Source organism: Maniola hyperantus, chromosome 8 (genome assembly GCF_902806685.2).
Source record: "Maniola hyperantus chromosome 8, iAphHyp1.2, whole genome shotgun sequence".
Lineage (NCBI taxonomy): Eukaryota > Metazoa > Arthropoda > Insecta > Lepidoptera > Nymphalidae > Maniola > Maniola hyperantus.
Genome location: NC_048543.1, coordinates 5652929 through 5672079, shown reverse-complemented (window position 1 = coordinate 5672079; position 19151 = coordinate 5652929). Strand labels below are relative to the sequence as shown.

The 19151-nt window shown below is 40.5% G+C and overlaps 1 protein-coding gene across 10 annotated transcripts in view; it reads right to left on the bottom strand.

Moving 5' to 3' along the window:
* The window catches only part of tutl (immunoglobulin superfamily member turtle), an 82164-nt gene that overhangs the window by 7226 nt on the left and 55787 nt on the right, over positions 1–19151 (bottom strand). For 6 of the 10 annotated variants that reach the window (XM_069500262.1, XM_069500264.1, XM_069500265.1 and 3 more), the window contains 14 exons: positions 16633–16779; positions 15971–16106; positions 13554–13795; positions 12589–12859; positions 11783–12043; positions 11377–11447; positions 9585–9776; positions 8154–8246; positions 7433–7561; positions 6557–6665; positions 6170–6253; positions 4105–4290; positions 2368–2595; positions 299–368 (listed from right to left, as the gene is read on the bottom strand). In XM_069500262.1, the coding sequence (XP_069356363.1) occupies positions 299–368; positions 2368–2595; positions 4105–4290; positions 6170–6253; positions 6557–6665; positions 7433–7561; positions 8154–8246; positions 9585–9776; positions 11377–11447; positions 11783–12043; positions 12589–12859; positions 13554–13795; positions 15971–16106; positions 16633–16779 (2219 nt within the window). Of the gene's footprint in view, positions 1–292; positions 386–2367; positions 2596–4104; positions 4291–6169; positions 6254–6556; positions 6666–7432; positions 7562–8153; positions 8247–9584; positions 9777–11376; positions 11448–11782; positions 12044–12588; positions 12860–13553; positions 13796–15970; positions 16107–16632; positions 16780–19151 lie in introns of all 10 variants that reach the window. The other 4 variants (XR_011237023.1, XR_011237024.1, XM_069500268.1 and 1 more) reach the window with 4 other exon arrangements.

The following is a 19151-nucleotide window of genomic DNA, read 5'->3' as shown; positions in this document are numbered from 1 at the left end:
ATCAAAGCATTAGCAGTGAGCAAAGACCCTATCGAATACATGCATGCGTTCGATATCGTATAGGTACAGAAGCTAGCTAGCTAGCTAGAACTCGCTACCGCGGAAAACCTACCTAATTAAATAAAATAGCCTTTACTTGTGATTCAATCACCAAAACAGTGCAGTAGGCCAAGAGATAGAGGCGGTAATAGCTATGTTAATATACTCTCAATTTACTCAAGGTTTGTGAGATTAATCAAAATTTACGACTGGCTAATAGGTAGGTAGGTACATAATATAATGCATATGTGAGACTCACTTTTTAAAAGGCACTTGAGTGCTGTCTGCGGCGCGAAGGTCGGTGAGTCGCGCGGCTACCATGTTGTATGCTGCAACCGAATAATTTCTGAGGATAAACGCAGTGCAGTGAGCCGTTCAGCCGCCAGCGGCCGCGCCCGCCCCGCCCGCACCGCACCAACACCACTCATACCGCCCCACAACGCACACCATATTGTCAACTTGAAGGCCAAGCTTATCGGAAATTGAGGCATTATCAAAATCTGCAAACACTGTGTCGTGAAGTTACGGCCAACCAATCGTAGCGCGTCTCCGCGCCTCTACGCGCCGCTTTCTTATCTGTCGTATTATTTCAATGAGCGATGACACTGTTATTTTGCACCTATGTCTAATATTTGATAAAATATATGCTAAGTACATTGGATAAGATAAATAGATCCAACTAATATACAATCCAAAGTAGGCACGTATAGGTGTAATATGTATAATTACTTATTTCAAGAAATTAAAAACAATTCCTCTACTGAGTTGTAAACTTCAACTGTACAGCAGATCTACCTACTGAATCTATATGCTGAATTGAACATGAGCAAAATCTGTTTGTATTCATTTTGCCATTGTCCAAAGAATCCAATTTCCGATAAGCCCTTTTCGTTAATGACGATTAAAATAAAACGGCGTGAATTATGTTTGAGTATTAGATAGGTAAACATAATTCCTTTTAAATAAAGCAAAATGAAGTGTACTCTTGACTGACTACTACGCGTAAATTACATTATTGAACTTGAATTTGGCAGCTTCATACTAATTAATACTCAAGTAGTAGCAAAGCAACCAAAGCCGACAGTTTGAATCAATTGTATTGTTTATTCTGTTATGTACATTATAGGTATATTAATTGTACATAATATATTCATAAATAATTTTTATATCATGTCATACAGAGATATAAATACTCACACAAACTATAAAACCACTCATGAAATCAAGCAACCAAACCAAAATTAGTATAATGACAAAACTTGTTATAAAAAATATTTTTTTTCTACATCAGTAGAAAGCATAATTGTTTCTACATCAATAGTAAGCATAATTATATTGGTCCTAAGTAGGCATAATTAAAAAAACAAAATAAGTACACAAAACATGCGTCAACTTTTCTGAACATCAGGCAAAAGTTAAAGAAAACGTAAAAGCGTGAAGTGCTTTTATATGGAATATGATCATCTACGGCAAAAGTGACGAAAAAATTAATGAATTTTTGTATTGTGATGTGATTTGCTTCGTCACCGACAATATGGTCAATGGTAATTGTTAGGTGTGAAAAAGTTTTCGATTTCTCATTCAATAAAGCTTAATATTATAATACATAGCCTTGGTTTGTACGACGGATGTACGCGGCGTGGTAATTTTTAAATGACCATTGGCTAAGAGCCTGAGCAAACACATTGACTGTTAAGTTCGATAACATGTTTATAATAGGTTTGTATTATTTTATAGGACTTAGTAAAATTTAATTAAATAATTTTGGAATCACAAAACACTTGTGGTATTAACCATATCTAATAAAATAATAATAAAAAAACAAACTGTAAATAAATAATGAAAGAGACTAACAAAATATAATACCCAAAAAAGAACTCTGACACAAATCGGAGGATTTCCGATGATTTTAAGAAAAAAAACCATATCTAATCCTTGTTTTGTGTTCTGCAGGATGTAAATGCAGGATGAATATCCTGCATTTATGTAATATCCAATAATTATTGTAAATTAATTTTTTCGGGCGACCAATATTCTATTCAGCTTGTTTGTATTATGATGAATTTAAGTACTTAAGTATGATTTTTGATTATGATTAATAGATTTAATTTTATTCAATGTGTTTGCGGACGCCACCGTGCATCTGTCACGCAAGCCTGAACAGGCTTACAGAAAGAAAACTGTTTTCACACTGTATCTATTTAAAGTAACTCGGGTATGCTATTCGGCTCTATTTCAAAATCCACACTTCTAGCCGAACAGTGTCTACGTTCGGTCAGTGACGCGCGTCGGGAGCGGGCTGGCGGCCGCTTCTCCCGCGATCCTCACCTTTCTCCTGTTTGCGTCGTTTACGCTTATTGCAAATCTTCACCGCGCAAACAGACAGTATGATGGCAACAATGAAAAACAATATGCCGCCCACCACTCCGGCCGTGATCGCTTTGTGCTTCACTCGCGCGGGCACCGGGAACTTCACCTCGTCGGAACTCTCGTAGCTGGTCGCCGAGTTGGCCAACACACGAAAGTAATAGGTCCGTCCGCCTACTAGGTTCTTAACTGAAATAGAAGAAAACAATGAATTTTATTCGATTTTAAAACTGTCTTTTCACTCTATGCGTAGGTACTCCGGTCCGGCGTAAATCTTAACATTAGGTAAATTTAGGCATGTCACAGACATTAATTTCTTTCTTTCTTCACTCTGGGCTGGTTTACACACTTGTTACATTCATATTACACAGCATTAGAATTCGTACTCGGTGATGAGTAAAACAGAAGATAGAAACCGCGAGAAAAGAACAGATACTTAGATTAGATAGCGCTCTACAAAATTAAATTTATTAATTATTTATGTAGTCTACAGTTCGTAGCACTGCGTAGCAGTCCGCACCTACGCATTCTTGGATATATCCGTTCTGACTAACTCGTAGTTGTCAAGGGCCAAGGCCAGCCAACTGAATTAATGTCAGTGGGTAGGTTACTATCGGAAGATCAATAGATGTTGAAGTCGAAATTTGAACTAAAAGAACCGGCCAAGTGCGCGTCAGACTTGCGCACCGAGGGTTCCTTACTACAGTCGTATTTTTTCGACATTTTGCATGATGAATCAAAAACTATTATGCATAAAAATAAATAAAAATCAGTTTTAGAAAAAGCCCTTTCATAATGATACCCCACTTGCTATAGTAATCATAATTTAAAAGTTGAAAATACTAATTATTTGTTCATGAAGACATTTTATGTCTGTTATAAGACTGACCGTTGACCGTTGACCATAAAATTTGGCAGGTAGGTAGACCTGCCAAATTTTATGATTTTAGGTCAACGGGACAACACATGTAGGTTCCTTGACAGACACGACAGACAGACAGACAACGAAGTGATCCTCCAGGTTCCTTTTTAGGGTTCCGTAGTAAACAAGGAACCCTTATAGTTTCGCCATGTCCGTCCGTTCTGTCCGGCCGTCCGTCCTCGGTTAATCTCAGAGACTATTAGTGCTAGAAATCTGTGATTTGGCATGGGTATAAATAGTAATCACGCTAACAAAGTGGTGAAATAAAATTTTGATAAATATATATTTTTTTGGGGTAGCTCCCCTACATGCAAAGTGGGGATATTTTTTTTGTCGTCTAACCCGTAGTGTGGGGTATCGTTGAATAGGTCTTTTAAAACTACTGTGGGTGTGGAAACATCATTTTTCGTTTTCTAGGTTCATGTATGTATATAAAGTTCTTTATTCCACCGTAACTTCTAAATGCCTGAAATTTAGATGTATCGGGTATCGCTAGAATCCTTACATCATCTCTAGTAACACTACTACTAAACTACGAATTAAAAAAAAAAACAAGATAGTTGATACAACATCGTGACGGTACCTCTGCTTCCCTGAGAATTCACCATAATGTTCTCAAAGATGTGTGAAGTCTGCGAATCCGCCCTTGGTCATGGTCTAAACTCTAAGCCCTTCTCATTCTGAGAGTAGACCGGTGCTCAGTATTGAGCCTGCGATGAATGGATGATGATGATGATAGTGAGAGCTATGAATAATAGTTATGAGAAGCTTATCACCCAAATAGCTGGTCTCCTCTGGGCGGATCTGCCCCCGGTTGAGGGTCTTCCACTGCGCGTCGGTGCGGTACTTGATGGTGTAGTATTGCACCAGCTGCGCACGCTCCAGCGGCGCCTGCCACGTGATGAGGAAGCCGTTGTGCACTTCCGTCACCGTCAGGTTGCGCGGCGGACCCGACTTCGGACCTGCACAGCCAAGTCGTGTAAGGGACTTGATATATCAAGCGCCCGGGCACACAGCGGAGCGATGAAGACAAAATGTATGGGGCACTATGGAATCAGACAAGATACAACAAGCAAGGCATCGTCAAGGTCTACAGCCGCACGTAGTCGCAATTCCACAGACAATAACGAAGCGATTTGCTTCCTCGTTTCGAACCGCAAGGATATGGAACACCCTTCCAGCATCAGTTTTCGCCTTCCACTTGTAATAAGGGTACTTTCAATCCAAGAGTGTGTGAGAGCGAATGGGCATCTTCTAGGCAAGCGCGCTCTAGGCTGCATCATCACTCGCCAGCAAGTCTGATTGCAGCCAAGCGCTCACTAGTCTACAAATGAAAGAAAAAAAAGCACTCACGGCGCGCCTGTTCGTTCCATAGAATGCCCATGCATTTTGTTTTTCAAAGCGGCCCGTCCGCGCGCCCGGGGCGCTTTCTATATCAAGTTTTATTACTAGCAGTAGCATGCAGGTCATAGACTAGTATCCTAATCGAAACACTTCACTTCACTTTTTCAGCTTTTTAGATCCAAGGGTTTGGGATGGGCAGTCAGTTTTAAATTATTAGATTATCCATTCATATCAAGGGATATGACTGACTGACATATTAAAGCTCAGCTTAAATCACTGGATCTAGAAACTTGAAATCTTGCATACAGTTTGTCTATCGTAGACCCTCTACTAAGAAAGAACTTTCAGAAATTTCTTTCGCATGTGACGCTTCCATTGTATGTGCATTTGCAAGAATGTTATAGACTGTACTGTAACTAAGTACAAGCATTCTGGGTGGTGTCACAGACAAACATAACATTTTTGGTAGGTACATTAGTATTAAATAAATAAATAAATAAGTAAAATCTTTATTGATCACGGATTACAAATGGAGCAGAAGAGAAAAGTAAGTACAATACGCGGCAGAAAATAATGTACATCGATCTTTAGAATGAGATTTCGGCTTTGTAGAGCATTGACTCTGTCACTCATACCTATGTTAGGTTTTGTCGGTGTCAACAACAGAGACAATGCTCTACAAAACTGCTGTCTCTTTCTAAAGGTTGATAAACATTATTTTCTGCCGTGTACTGTAACGAAAATATAAAAAAATACAATATAAAATAACTATCCAATAAAATGCACTTGCTCACGATAGTCAGCCCACATTAAATATCTAATGCTGCGTACAGATTGGTGCATAAGACGTAACATGCAGTGTACCATGCAATGCAAGAATTTGCCCGAATGCACCTATGCACGAATCGTGCGTCAAAGGCACGGTTCGTGCGCGTCGACGTCCACACTATGGGAATTTGTAACAATGTCACATTGCATCAGTCTGTACGCGGCTTAAGTTTATATTTGTGGCATTTCTCTGGATTAAATGCATTTTCTATCGTTCTTTATACCCTAACTCTAACTATACCTTATACTTACTCTAACTACCAAAATTAATAGTAGGTACTAACGGTAGCTTATCGATGTTGTTTGTCAACAGACCATAAACTCACTGCTAATAAGACGTAAGACCATAAATTTATCGACATATGATACATTGATTATTTATTATTAATTTCGGTCACCTAAATATATAATTTTTTTTTAATTTTTTTTTAAGAATATTAGCCATATTAAATGACTAATATTCCCCATTCCTCTCCAACTAAGCGTCAGGCTTGTGCTAGGAGTAGGTACCACAATAGTGCAACGGGCGGGTTTTGAACCGTCGACCTTTTGGTTTTCAGTCCACTCCTTTACCGATTGAGCTATTGAGGCTCTGAGGCTTAATCTAGAAACTAACTCTATGAGACGAGATGGTTAAAAAGCGTTGGTAAGTTAGCGTTAGGTTAGTACCAGAGCCTTCAGGCGCGTTCTGAAATACTTTTTCATCAACTGGACCCGGAGCCGTGGGAGCCGCCTTTGGTTTCGCTCCTACATCTACAAAATGTTAGTAGTGTTAGTAATAGTAAAAACTAAAATGTTATTACAGCAAGAATCATAAAAATACCTAAACCTTTTTAATTTATTCTTTTTAATTTTACCTAAATCTTTTTTAATTTAGTCTTTGTTAATTTTCCTGTATCTACGTATTGCTATCCCTTTCACAATGCTCCCTGAAGAAATTAAAGCACTAGTTTAGACTATAGCGATTATGTACATAATAGAATTAGATACAATGTGTTTTTTAAAACCTAAATATTACACAAAATGACAGGATCTCGAGTAGGATGAGAAACCTACCCAGAGTTCTTATTGTAATCGCTTTACTCATCATTCCCTCTCCAATAGTATTTTTACTGTTGACTTGAAACTCGTAGGTGGTCCCCGGTTGTAGACGGTTTATTGTGACCTAGAACAAGAAAAGTTTTATTTTGGTAAGTAAGTCTTGAAACTAACAAAAAAAAACTTATCAGGAAAGGACAAGGCATCAACATAATAAAAGGGTATCATGTCACGCCTTCGTTTTGCACAGAGTGTCACTTTCCAAATTAGCGAAACATGTGCGTAAATCTATCATTTAGTATGGACGGAAAAGTTTTTGTCCCTTCGCTTCGACGTTACACTAGGGCCTCTGATAATGTCGTCTAATAAGGAGTTCGTTACAGGCGCGCCCTATACCATCGCTCTATCTGCTAGGCTGTGCTTGGCTGATATTGGATGCGAAAAGCCAAGGACTTTTATTATTATTCAGATACAAGTTAGCACTTAACTGCAATCTCACCTGATGGTAAGTGATGATGCAGTCGAAAATGGAATCGGGCTAACCCGTATGGTATGTATGGGGGTATGCAGTGGCGTGCACAGAGTTTGAAGCCAGGGTAAGCATTAGTAAGATAGGCCTTAGATACACCTTATATAGACCTGCTAAATGGCAGGTCATAAAGAAAAATGAGCACTGGTCATTTCAACTAGGGTAAGCAGTACTTTCATGCTTCTATGAATTGCACTCCACTGGGGGTATGGTACCGGAACGCTAAATCGCTTGGCGGCACGGCTTAGCCGGTAGGGTGGTAACTAGCCACGGCCGAAGCCAGATCAGAACAGACCAGAAATGTAGAAATTATAAAATTCCAAACCCCTGCCGGGAATTAAATGGACTTTATCTAAATGACTTACAGAAGTAGCACCAGAGGGCGTGACGGGAACCTTGGTCCACTCCGAGAAGCCGGCCTCGCGGTACCAGATGGTGTAGTCCTGCTTGTAGTCGGGCCCTCCCGCGTAGCCGGGCTGCCAGCGCAGCGTCACCTGGAACCATGAAATACAAGTAATGGAGAGTTCACTTCCAATACTACTTGAAGCAAATACCTATTACCTACTTATCGCAATCCCAGTTCGATTAACCAATTCGCTCGACAGTCGAAGTGAGATGCTGGACATCGAGACTACGGGTCCCCCGGTATATGCCTAAGGCCGTTGCCACCGGACCGATTTAAAAGCTAAGAGAAGAATTTCGGTATTTTCCGACCGTCTAAGGCTAAGATTTTTAGAGCGTAGTTTGACTTTGCTCAGACTTAAGGCACTGTTAAAACGAGACAGCGTTATACCGCTGGCATAAGTCTGTCTCGTATTAACTGAAACTCAAGTCTGAGCAAAGTCAAAGTGCCCTCTATAGATCTCAGCCTAAGAGTGCGTGGGCGAGTCCACTACACGTTCAGAGATCTCTGACACATCGTACCTAGGAAAGATGGAAATATGAAGCCGTATGGAGACTACAGAGCGCTCAATGCCATTACGAAGCCTGATAGATACCCAATTCCTCACATAAGGGTTATGCTACATGTAGGTATTACGAGTAAGTAATCCAGGTACTTACTTATTATATATTATAGATTCATACCTGGAACTCCGTCGCCGTACCCGACACGTTGTACGGCGCGTGCGGCTGCGTGCCCTCGATCACGAGTTGCGTGTCTGCTACTATTGTTGCCACCTAGTTTAATAATAACAATAATTAAATAATAACACAATTCTATTAAATAAACTAAAATCTAAATTAAAAGTACTTAAAAATATTAAAATAAAACATACAAACTTAAATAAACCTTAGGTACCAACTTAAAATTAAACGTCATCAAAAAGTCCGAGCCTGGTTGCCCCTGCCCATAATCTAAATATATAAAAGGAAAAGGTGATTGACTGACTGACTGACTGACTGATCTATCAACGCACAGCTCAAACTACTGGACGGATCGGGTTGAAATTTGGCATGCAGATAGCTATTATAACGTAGACATCCGCTAAGAAAGGATTTCTCAAAATTCAACCCCTAAAGGGGTGAAATAGGGGTTTGAAATTTCTGTAGTCCACGCGGACGAAGTTGCGGGCATAAGCTAGTTAAATTATAGTTGAGCCGTTATGAACTTGCGAACTGAGTCATAATTTTTTTTTATCAGATCTCTCACTCGCACTTACAGGCCTTATGGAACTGGAACAGATGCTCTGCTGTTGAGTGTAACAGTAAAAAAAGGATTTGTCGATACCTAGCTACCCTACCTGAATTACCACTTAGCTACCTGCGTCCGAACGGCATCCCTTTATTGAGGCATTCTCACAACCCTAGCGATCGTTATAATTTTTGAATCAGTTCGTACGTTCATAATGGCTCAACTACACAGTATACTGTGTAGTTGAGCCATTAATATAACGTTAACGTTAATATAACATTAGTATAACAAAGTTGAGCCATAACGTGTCTGTACTATAGTACAGACACGTTGTACTTTCTTCACGAAGTCAGTGTGACTATGATTGTATTACACATCGCCGACTTGCGCAACGAGGGTTCCGTACTCGGGTATTTTTTTCGACATTTTGTACGATAAATGAAAAACTATTATGTATGAAAATAAAATAAAAATCTGACACCCCACTTGGTATAGTTATTTTACTTAGAAAATATAATTATTTGTGCATGAACACATTTTTTTTTCTTGAGATGTAACTACAAATTCACGGTTTTCGGATTTTTTCCTTTACTTTGCCAAATTTAATGTTTCTATATCAACGGGAAGTACCCTATAGGTTTTCTTGACAGATACAACAGACGAAACACACAGACAGACAACGAAGTGATCCTTAAAGGTACCTTTTTCCCTTTGAGGTACGGAACCCTAAAAAGCAGCCTATATCCGTCCCCGGGTGTAATCTACCTCTTTACTAAATTTTGTCAAAATCAGTTAAATAGATGGACTGTTAAAACGAAACGACGGACAGACACAGACTAGCATTTTTCACAGATTTCAAAATTGATGTAATCTTTATCACTCACCTCGTTGGATGCGACGCACTGGTATATCCCGAAGTCCTGTCGTCGCAGCGTGTCGATGGTAACGTTGCCCCCGAGCGCTCGCACGCGACTCTTCTGCAGCGGGAGACCATCCCGACGGCGCCACACCACGCTCGGGCGCTGCGTACCCTCTGCCTCTTGCGCCTCGCAATGCATCTCTACCGACTCGCCCACCTAAATATAGGTAAGTACCTACGTCATTTACATTTATTATGACTTCAATTACTCATTTCTTCATTTCATCATTTTCATTTCATTTATTTAAATCGTTGGAATGTCAATACATCAAGCAAGAAATATTGTACATCGACCTCTAGAAACAGATTTCGGCTTCGTAGAGCGTTATCTCTGTCACTCATACCTATGTGACTTTTTGTCGGTCTCAATCACAGAGACAACGCTCTACGAAGCCGCTATCTCTTTCTAAAGGTCGATGTACAATATTTCCTGCCGGGTACTGGAACATTACGCGCTCCTCGGCGCTTTCTATACAAACGTAATTTGATTCTTATTTGAATATTAACCTGTCAAACTCAATCTAGACACGTTCTAGAAACAAATATCAGCTGTGTCTGTGATTCTCCAGACTTCTGTAAAATGTGTAGAAAGTAATATGGGCTCAAAGACATACACACAAAACTCGGTACGGTATAACTTTCAAACTTCTTATTACAGAAATCTAACAAACCACAGATACTACATATTTGTTCCTCGAACGTGATGTGTCTACATAATTTCAGTTTAATTGGTTGGTATTCAAATGTAAGCGCTAGGGAGCGTGTTAGAGCGATCACGCACTCATCCGATCCGAGTCCGTGAAAATACGTTCCTTTTTGTTTTACGAACTATTTGGGTAGCAGCTTATGACATAATATGTCGTAGATATTTTTTATATCCGTATTTTCACGGATTCGGATCGGATAAGTGCGTGATCGCTGTTAGGGTTACTTCTCAGTAATTTTTTTTATTTTCCGCCCGTTGCACTATTGTCGTACCTACTCCTAGCACAAGCTTGGAGTGAAAACCGGAAGGTCGACGATTCAAACCCCGCCCGTTGCACTATTGTCGTACCTACTCCCAGCACAAGCTTGGAGTGAAAACCGGAAGGTCGACGGTTCAAACCCCGCCCGTTGCACTATTGTCGTACCTACTCCTAGCACAAGCTTGGAGTGAAAACCACGAAGGTCGACGGTTCAAACCCCGCCCGTTGCACTATTGTCGTACCTACTCCTAGCACAAGCTTGGAGTGAAAACCACGAAGGTCGACGGTTCAAACCCCGCCCGTTGCACTATTGTCGTACCTACTTCTAGCACAATCTTGGAGTGAAAACCGGAAGGTCGACGGTTCAAACCCCGCCCGTTGCACTATTGTCGTACCTACTCCCAGCACAAGCTTGGAGCGAAAACCGGAAGGTCGACGGTTCAAACCCCGCCCGTTGCACTACCGCCCATTGCACTATTGTCGTACCTACTCCAAGCACAAGCTTGGAGTGAAAACCGGAAGGTCGACGGTTCAAACCCCGCCCGTTGCACTATTGTCGTACCTACTCCTAGCACAAGCTTGGAGTGAAAACTGGAAGGTCGACGGTTCAAACCCCGCCCGTTGCACTATTGTCGTACCTACTCCCAGCACAAGCTTGGAGTGAAAACCGGAAGGTCGACGGTTCAAACCCCGCCCGTTTCACGCTTAGTTGGAGAGGAAAGGGGAATATTAGTCATTTACATGGCTAATATTCTTTATATAAAAAAAAAAAGTTCATTTGTTATTACTCACTTTTCTCTGATACAAAGGCTCTGGTTCTACCGTGAACACTGGTGGTTTTCGAACTAACACTTCCATCGGACCTAAAAGCATGTTCATAATAAATTTATTGGTTCAATAAATTATTAACAAGGTTATTTATATAATGCATTTCTTAATTCGTGAAATAGTGACATGATAGGCTAGTATTGGCTATTACTTTAAGAAGTCATGTGCGTTTTAAGTAAGTAATTAAATATCACTTGCTATAACGGTGAAGAATAACATAGTAAGGCAACCTGCACGCTTGAGAGTTTTCTATGATTCTCAAAGGTGTGTGAATTCTACCAATCCGCACTTGGCCAGCTCGGCGGACTGTCCCCAGTAGTAGGTTGGCGATGGTTTGATCATGATGACGATGATGATTTTTTTCATTCACCTGAGGATCCTTGCGTGCCTTGAGCGTTGTATGGAGTACACGTATAACGACCCTGATGGTTCTGGTTGACGCGTGTAAACAGCAGCGAACCGTTGTTCATGATTACTATGTCTTTTGTTTGATAAGGTTCTAGCAGTCTTTTATCCTTCGTCCACGTAACATATTGAAGAGGTGGGTTTGCCTTTATGTAACATTGTACTACGCCTGCCAAGCGGAACGGTAGGTATTGTACTGTTGGCGTAAAAGTCACCTTCGCGGGATCTGAAAAATCATTTGGTTTTAGATAATGAATTCCGTTCTATTCAGGATACCTACTTCTTTTTAAAACCAAAATATTTGATGACTCAGCATATCTTAAATGAGTAGGATTTGATTTGATTTATGTTAACTTTTAGGGCTCCGTACCCGAAGGGTGCCAAAGGGACCCTATTACTAAGCCTCCACTGTCCCTCCGTCTGTCTGTACCTATCTCGTGAACCATAATAGGTAGAAAGTTGAAATTTTCATTGCCAAATACTATAGCAACAAATACTAATCTTTTTAAATGGCTGCCATTAAATTATAAAAAAACTTAGTGTTATTTCCTGTACGATTGTCCGGAACCCTTCGTGTGCGAGTCAGACTCGCATCTGACCAGTTTTTTAATATTCATCAGTAATTACACTTCTAATAACAATATCATTCTGATCTTGAAAAAAGTTGTTAGGTTACAAATGAAACGCTAAAAGCAAACGAGGCGACAAACAAAACTATCTACCACCCATTAATCGTAAGGATAGAATATAAATGACAAGGCAAGATCTCACATTCAACATTCAAATAAGCAGATGCACTTTGCGGGTCACCAATGCCGTTGGACACCTCGCACAGATACTGCCCAGAGTCGTCCGCGGCCACCGGGTTTATGACCAGGGCTCCATCTCGCCTGATTGTCACCCTGGTCTCAAGTGCCGCGACCTCGGCCACCGGAGCCCCTTCCCGAAACCACTTCACAGTTACGTTGCCAGGTAACGCCTTAGCTTCGCATGAAAACTGAACTTTCTCTCCTTCAAGCTTTGTTTGGTTCGTTGGTGGCATCTGAAAATAACAGAACATACATAATAATCTGCAAAAAAAGTGAATTAAATTAAATAAAAATGAGATTATTCGTACTGTAGGTTATTCTTTAGCAACCAAACTATTAAAAAACCTACCAAAAAATTAAACATTAATTTGCATTGAGGAGAATGTGTATTAAATAGTAAATACAGTTTATCCAAATGAACTGAGTATGAGAAAAACTTAGATTTTAAGTAAGTACTAGAATAAAATTTAAAAGAGAATTTTTTTTTTTATTGCTAGCCAGGAAGCCAATCACTGCTCTGTTCTAGTGACTCATCAGTCATCATCATCATCATCAATCCATCACCAGCTCACTACTGAACACGCAGCTCTTCTCAGAAGGATAAGGTGACATTCCACCGCGCCTGGCCAAGTGCGGATCGGCAGACTTCACACACGTTTGAGGACTTCACACATAATATTATGGCTAACTCTCAGGCACACGCAGGCAGAGTTTCCTTGCGATGTTTTCCTTCACCATTAAAGAAAGTGATATTTAACTGTTTAAAATGCACGTAACTTCGAAAAGTTAAGAGATGCCTGCCCGGGGTCGAACCCCCAACCTCCTGAATAGGAGGCAGGCGTCTTAATAACTAGGATATACTCAATTGATTTTTAATTACTGGTCATTTGCGTGTACATTATACGTATGCGATAGCCTCGAACTTACGGTTATGACAGCTCCCCCAGCGATGATGACTCGCGCTGTATGCGACACTTGCCCCTCACCATTCCTCGCTATACACGTGTAGTCCCCGATGTCCTCGTGTCGGATATTGCTTATTCGTAGTTCTGTGCCGTCGTTGAAAATGCCCACAGTACCCGACGGTTCCACTGGGTTTGCGTCTTTGTACCACAGAATCTCTGGGGTCGGCGTACCCTCCGCTTGACAGTTAAGAATAATGGCGTCGCCTGTTGAAAATGTAATGCAGGTATAATACATCCGAAATAACAAAGCGAAAATCCATGTTGTGACGTCGTCGTAGCCAGAATATATATTTATTATATTATTTGATTTATTCTACAAATTTCATTTAAAATTTGTCGTACAAAATTCATTGAAAATATAATATGTAAAAAACATATTGCATCATAATCTATTTTTAGCTAGGACGTCACAATATTGCGGTTACGATATCCCTTTTTTAGTTCGTAGCCATTTTACAATTTTGTAGTAAAAGGTCGTGTAACCTACATAGGAAATTGTTGCATCGTTTCATCATTATTTAATCAACCCCTTTACTTCTCTAATCTGTGATCAACACAATAATATGAGTGAGATCGTGGTGAAGCACAAACGATACTGAATTGTGGTCATAATAAAAAAAATCGTTTACTATAAAAGAATTCGAAGTATAATCTACAGGAATGCAATTTGTAGGCATGTAGATACCTACCTACCTACATTTATGCTTGTGAATATTTCACTGCGTGAATGATGGATACGGCTACGAATTTTTCCTTTTGTCATTTGGGAAAATTATGTCCTCGAGACATTCAGTCGTCAAGGCGTCTGGATCGTAAAGATCTGATTGTTCAATTCTTTAGAAGCTAAAGGACCAGTGCTACTGCACTACACCTACTAACGGACTGTCATCGTATTATATTTATGTCCGGGGAACCATAACTACTAGGCGTTGTCCGTTGTCCTAATACAACGCGATTACGCGATCATCGCGCGAGTAAGCGATGCGACCATCGCGTGCTTCCGTCAAATAGAACGAGAATACGCGATCATTACGCGAATGCCAATTAGGACACCTATTCGAGATCAGTATGTTTGATCGCGCGTTCTTACGAGTAAAATTGCGCGCGAACTTGGATGATCGCGTAATCGCGTTGTATTAGGACAACGCCAGTGGTTTCGCTTGGTTACAACACTCGCTATTGTCTTGAAACTTCACTAATTTGAATTAAGATAAGCAATGTAACAGAATCGTTGCTTTCAGGCCTGAAAGGCTTGAAAATGGCCTCAAAATTATACAAATAGATTAATCATAGATGGCCCCGATTCTCTAGTCTCTCTCTAAACTAAATTTAGAGTATCTGCATCCTTTTCTTTTTACTAATGCTAAAAAAGGAACGGAACATGACTTTCACATTTAAAGACTCTAAATTTTAGTGCACAATACAAATTTAAACTGTAGGTTCGCGAGTGCGTGCTAAATCACGGGTTTTACCATCTAAAAATTAAATTTAAAACTGTCAAACTGTGTCTGTACTTTTCATATTACATTAGTAAGAAGAGCATGCGAATACTCTAAAATTAGGTTGTGCTCAGAATTAGCCCCACTCTACAGTTTTGATTGTAAACTGAAAGGGACAATTATGTCCTCAATTAGCAATGAGGCCGATTCTCTAGTACACAATCTCTAAACTAAACTAAATTAACAGGTCTAAATCTAATGCTATCCTTTTCCGCAAGCAACATTATGAAAGGGATAGCAATAGATTTAGACGTGCCATTTTAGTTTAGTTTAGGGATTGTGTACAATGGAATTAGCCACAATAGCTTTAAACATATTGATGCTGTAGGTAAACGTTCATAATATAATTTTTCTGACTGTCAGAGACTGTCAGAGATTGAACCTGCATCCCTCTGGCTATCAGGTACTGCCAGTCGCTTAGGTTGTTAAAAAATAAATATAGAAGATTTCGTCATCTGCAGTGAAGGGACCATGATATTATAAAGTCTAGACGGACTAAAGGCACTCTACGGCCGCGATAGCCAGAGCGATGCAGGTTCAATCTCTGCCGGTTCCCCAATTTTTCGGAATTTTCTTCAAGTACATGTAAAGTTTTTAGCAGGTTGCTTTAACGGTGAAGGAAAACATCGTGAGGAAACCTGCATGCCTGAGAGTTCTCCATAATGTTCTCAAAGGTGTGTGAAGTCTGCCAATCCGCACTTGGCCAGCGTGGTAGACTATGGCTAAAACCCTTCTCACTCTGAGAGGAGACCCGTGCTCTGTAGTGAGCCGGCGATGGGTTGATCATGATGATGATGATGATGATGACAGGTAAAGCACTGTACTTAATAAATAAAATAATTAAGTATAATGCAGATAATGATCTAAATAGTATAAAAACCTAAATTGACGTATATAATCTCTTCCGGTGTGATGGAGAAGCGCGGCGGCGCGTGCACGTCGAGGTGGAACCAAGTGCCATTCTTGTGCTGATTCGGAGACCGGTTGAGAAACACCACTTTGCACTCGTACCAACCCTGCCAAATTCCACAACTCTTTTAAATTGATACTGATTGATATTGATTGATCTTTCTGTAAAAAAAAACTTAGTCGGACCTTAAGCTGGACTTTCGAGTCGAGCGTCTGTCAACGATGTAATTGTAGGGAACATGGCAGAGATCGCAGTTAAGGGCTATACAGCTTGTCATTGAATGGAAAAAGGTGGTTTATCGATCTACTTACCTGTAAGATGGATGTAAGGCGCTACTGCCACGTGAGTCAACTCTTGGATTCCCGCTCCTAAAGATCATGTCCTATTCGCAGATAGCACGGGTGACGTGCGGGTGTGCCATCTCGACCTGTCGCGTACTATGCCTGTGCCTGGTGCCAGTCGCCTTCGTTTGACACCGTACCTTCGCGTAATCAGGTTTCGAGCGCGTATGCCTATCGCTCTACTATAGGTAACCACGCAGGACACTCAGAAATTGTATGTCTCGGGGTGTCTTCCTTTCCGCAGAGTTAAAACTAACTGTACCTACTTACTAAAATAGAGATATAACGTACCTGATCCGACTCTCTGATATTGGTGAGGTTAAGGCTGGCGGCGCCGTAGGGCGAGTCCGGGGCCACCCGGGACACCCTGCCTTCGTAGCCCTCGCCACTGTGGGTCGGGTAGCTCTCATACCAGATGTAGATCGGGATGTCCTGTCCCTACAGCCGTTAAATATGTTAATATCTGCCATTAAACTGGCGCGGAGCTGTAACGACTTCCTAGCGATCGCAGTTCGCTAACTACATACTTAGACTCGACATACACACAATATAATACGTATATATATGTGGTACCTACACTACGATATGCCAGAACAACGGTTTGCATACTTCTGAGTTTTCTTGTAACACGGATGGATTATTGGTACAAGACAATAACTACAACAGAATACTCGTACAAAAGCATGCAATGGTGTGCACTAAAATAATAAATCATTATAATATTACGATGCCCCTAATTTCACTGTTCAATTATTACGTTTAATTAAATATTAAGTTAGGTAATTTATAAAAAAAAATGCATAACTACAGATATTGCGCATAAAATCAAATGTATAGGTACTACGGCATGCGTTAAATACGTTATATTTTCATTATTAAAATGTTGTTTTTACATGAATCTAAGTTTTGCGCATAGAAGTGGGCGAATCCCACAGCCACAGGAAGAGAGAAACAGACAGAACCGCCGCCAGTGCGCGAGGGGTGCGTGCCGCGAGTGAGCCGTGTGCGGTAAGCTACGACGTGCTCGTCTTACTATCAATAGGCTTAGTAAGAGTTTGCACATCTCGCCAACGTTGATGATTTCGAGTGTCCAAATACTAACATTTTTATATATAAAAATAGCGAGAAAATAGGCAGGCGATCAGACATTAAGTGATTACCGCCGCCCATGAACATTTACAGCACCAGATGAAGAGCCAATTTTGCTGTTGCCGGCTTTTCATGACTTTGTTGAACCACCTCTTGATTAGCCCTTGTTGAAATCAAGTGGAAACACCGAACGGAGTTGGTTGCACAGTTTGCACGTTATTTCAATTAATTGGACCTGAACTCACTAGTTTTAAATCCACAGAGGTTTAAATCCACAGCATTAGTAATGTACTGAACGACTTTAATACAATGAACTTTAGAAATTCTGTTTAATTCTGATGTTTAAGTGTTTCGACACTCGAAATCTATCAACGTTGACGAGATGTGCCAACTCGTACTAAGCCTACAGAAATAAATTATTATTATACTGTGCACCCAAAACAAAATTTAGTTTAACATCGTAAAATAAGTAGTGTCCGACCGAAGTTCCGGTTTTGTTTCGGTCTCGGTCGGTTGTAGGGACTCAGGGGTTGTAGTTACCGTAGAACGAAGCCGTAACTACATTCATGGAAACTGAAATAAAATAACGCGTAGTGTTGGACTCTACGGTTAGGCTAAGGTTATTTTTCATTTATTTATTTTTTTACTCTTTTTCGTAACAACTTCAGTTGGAGCTATTTTTATTTTCATGCGTGAAAGGTAAAATGGGTTTAATAATCTAAAACTGAGATAACGCAACAATATTTCGGTATCGGTCGAAAAAAACGACTGAAACCGAAAATCTGATTTGGTTGTTTAACCGTGTTTCAGTCGGACACTAAAAACAGGTTTGTAATCGTATAACATGTGGTTGTGTATGTGTTTGTTCGCTATCTAACGGAGGTCTGCTGCTCTCTCGGACTCGCTTTGAAGGCCTTTGTCTCTGTGGTGTTGTCGGCCGGTCGGTGGGCGACGACGGGCGCGTTACGAAAGCAGCGTTGCCAGATGTATCTATTTATATTGTTGATATATTTGTAAAATAATGTAGGTAGTTACATACTATCCTTGAAAAGCTTTTAGCATTCTAGAAGTATGTAATTAAGTAAAAATAAATAATATATGTGATCTTCTTTGATTATGAAAGTCGTAAGCTTAGCTACTGATCTCAGATTTATTTTAAGTCTGGTAAGTTTTTTTCAATTTTTAGACAAGCTCTTAGCTGTAATCAGATCTGCTCGCAAGTAATGATGCAGCCTAAGATGGAGCGCGCTTGCCTAGAAGATGCTTATTCACTCTTTACCTGAAGGTACCATGTATATAAAGGGTGTAGGGGAAAGCTGATGCTGGAAAAGCGTTCCATATCCTAGAATTAAGTACTGAATAGCAATTCGACGAAGATATATTACTTATAAGATTTTATAGTTACCTGTGTGCTTTATTTTATGGGTTTGATTGGCGGACAATGAGCAAAGGCGGGTAGACATGTATACATCACTGTGTAGATAGTTAAAGGCAAATGAAGTGTAGCCCGTGGGTAATGTATGCGTACGACGTGTCTGGCAACGCTGCTGTACAGTTAACAGTTAAGAGGCAATACGCTGAAGAGGCAGTTACATAAAAGGCGTGCGCGGGGCGGTCGCGGGGCGGGGGCGGCGGGCGACCCCGGCCCGCGGCGCCCGCGACCTCTAGCACGGACAAGACAGTGTCGGATCCGACACAAGCACGAGATAATACTTTACATT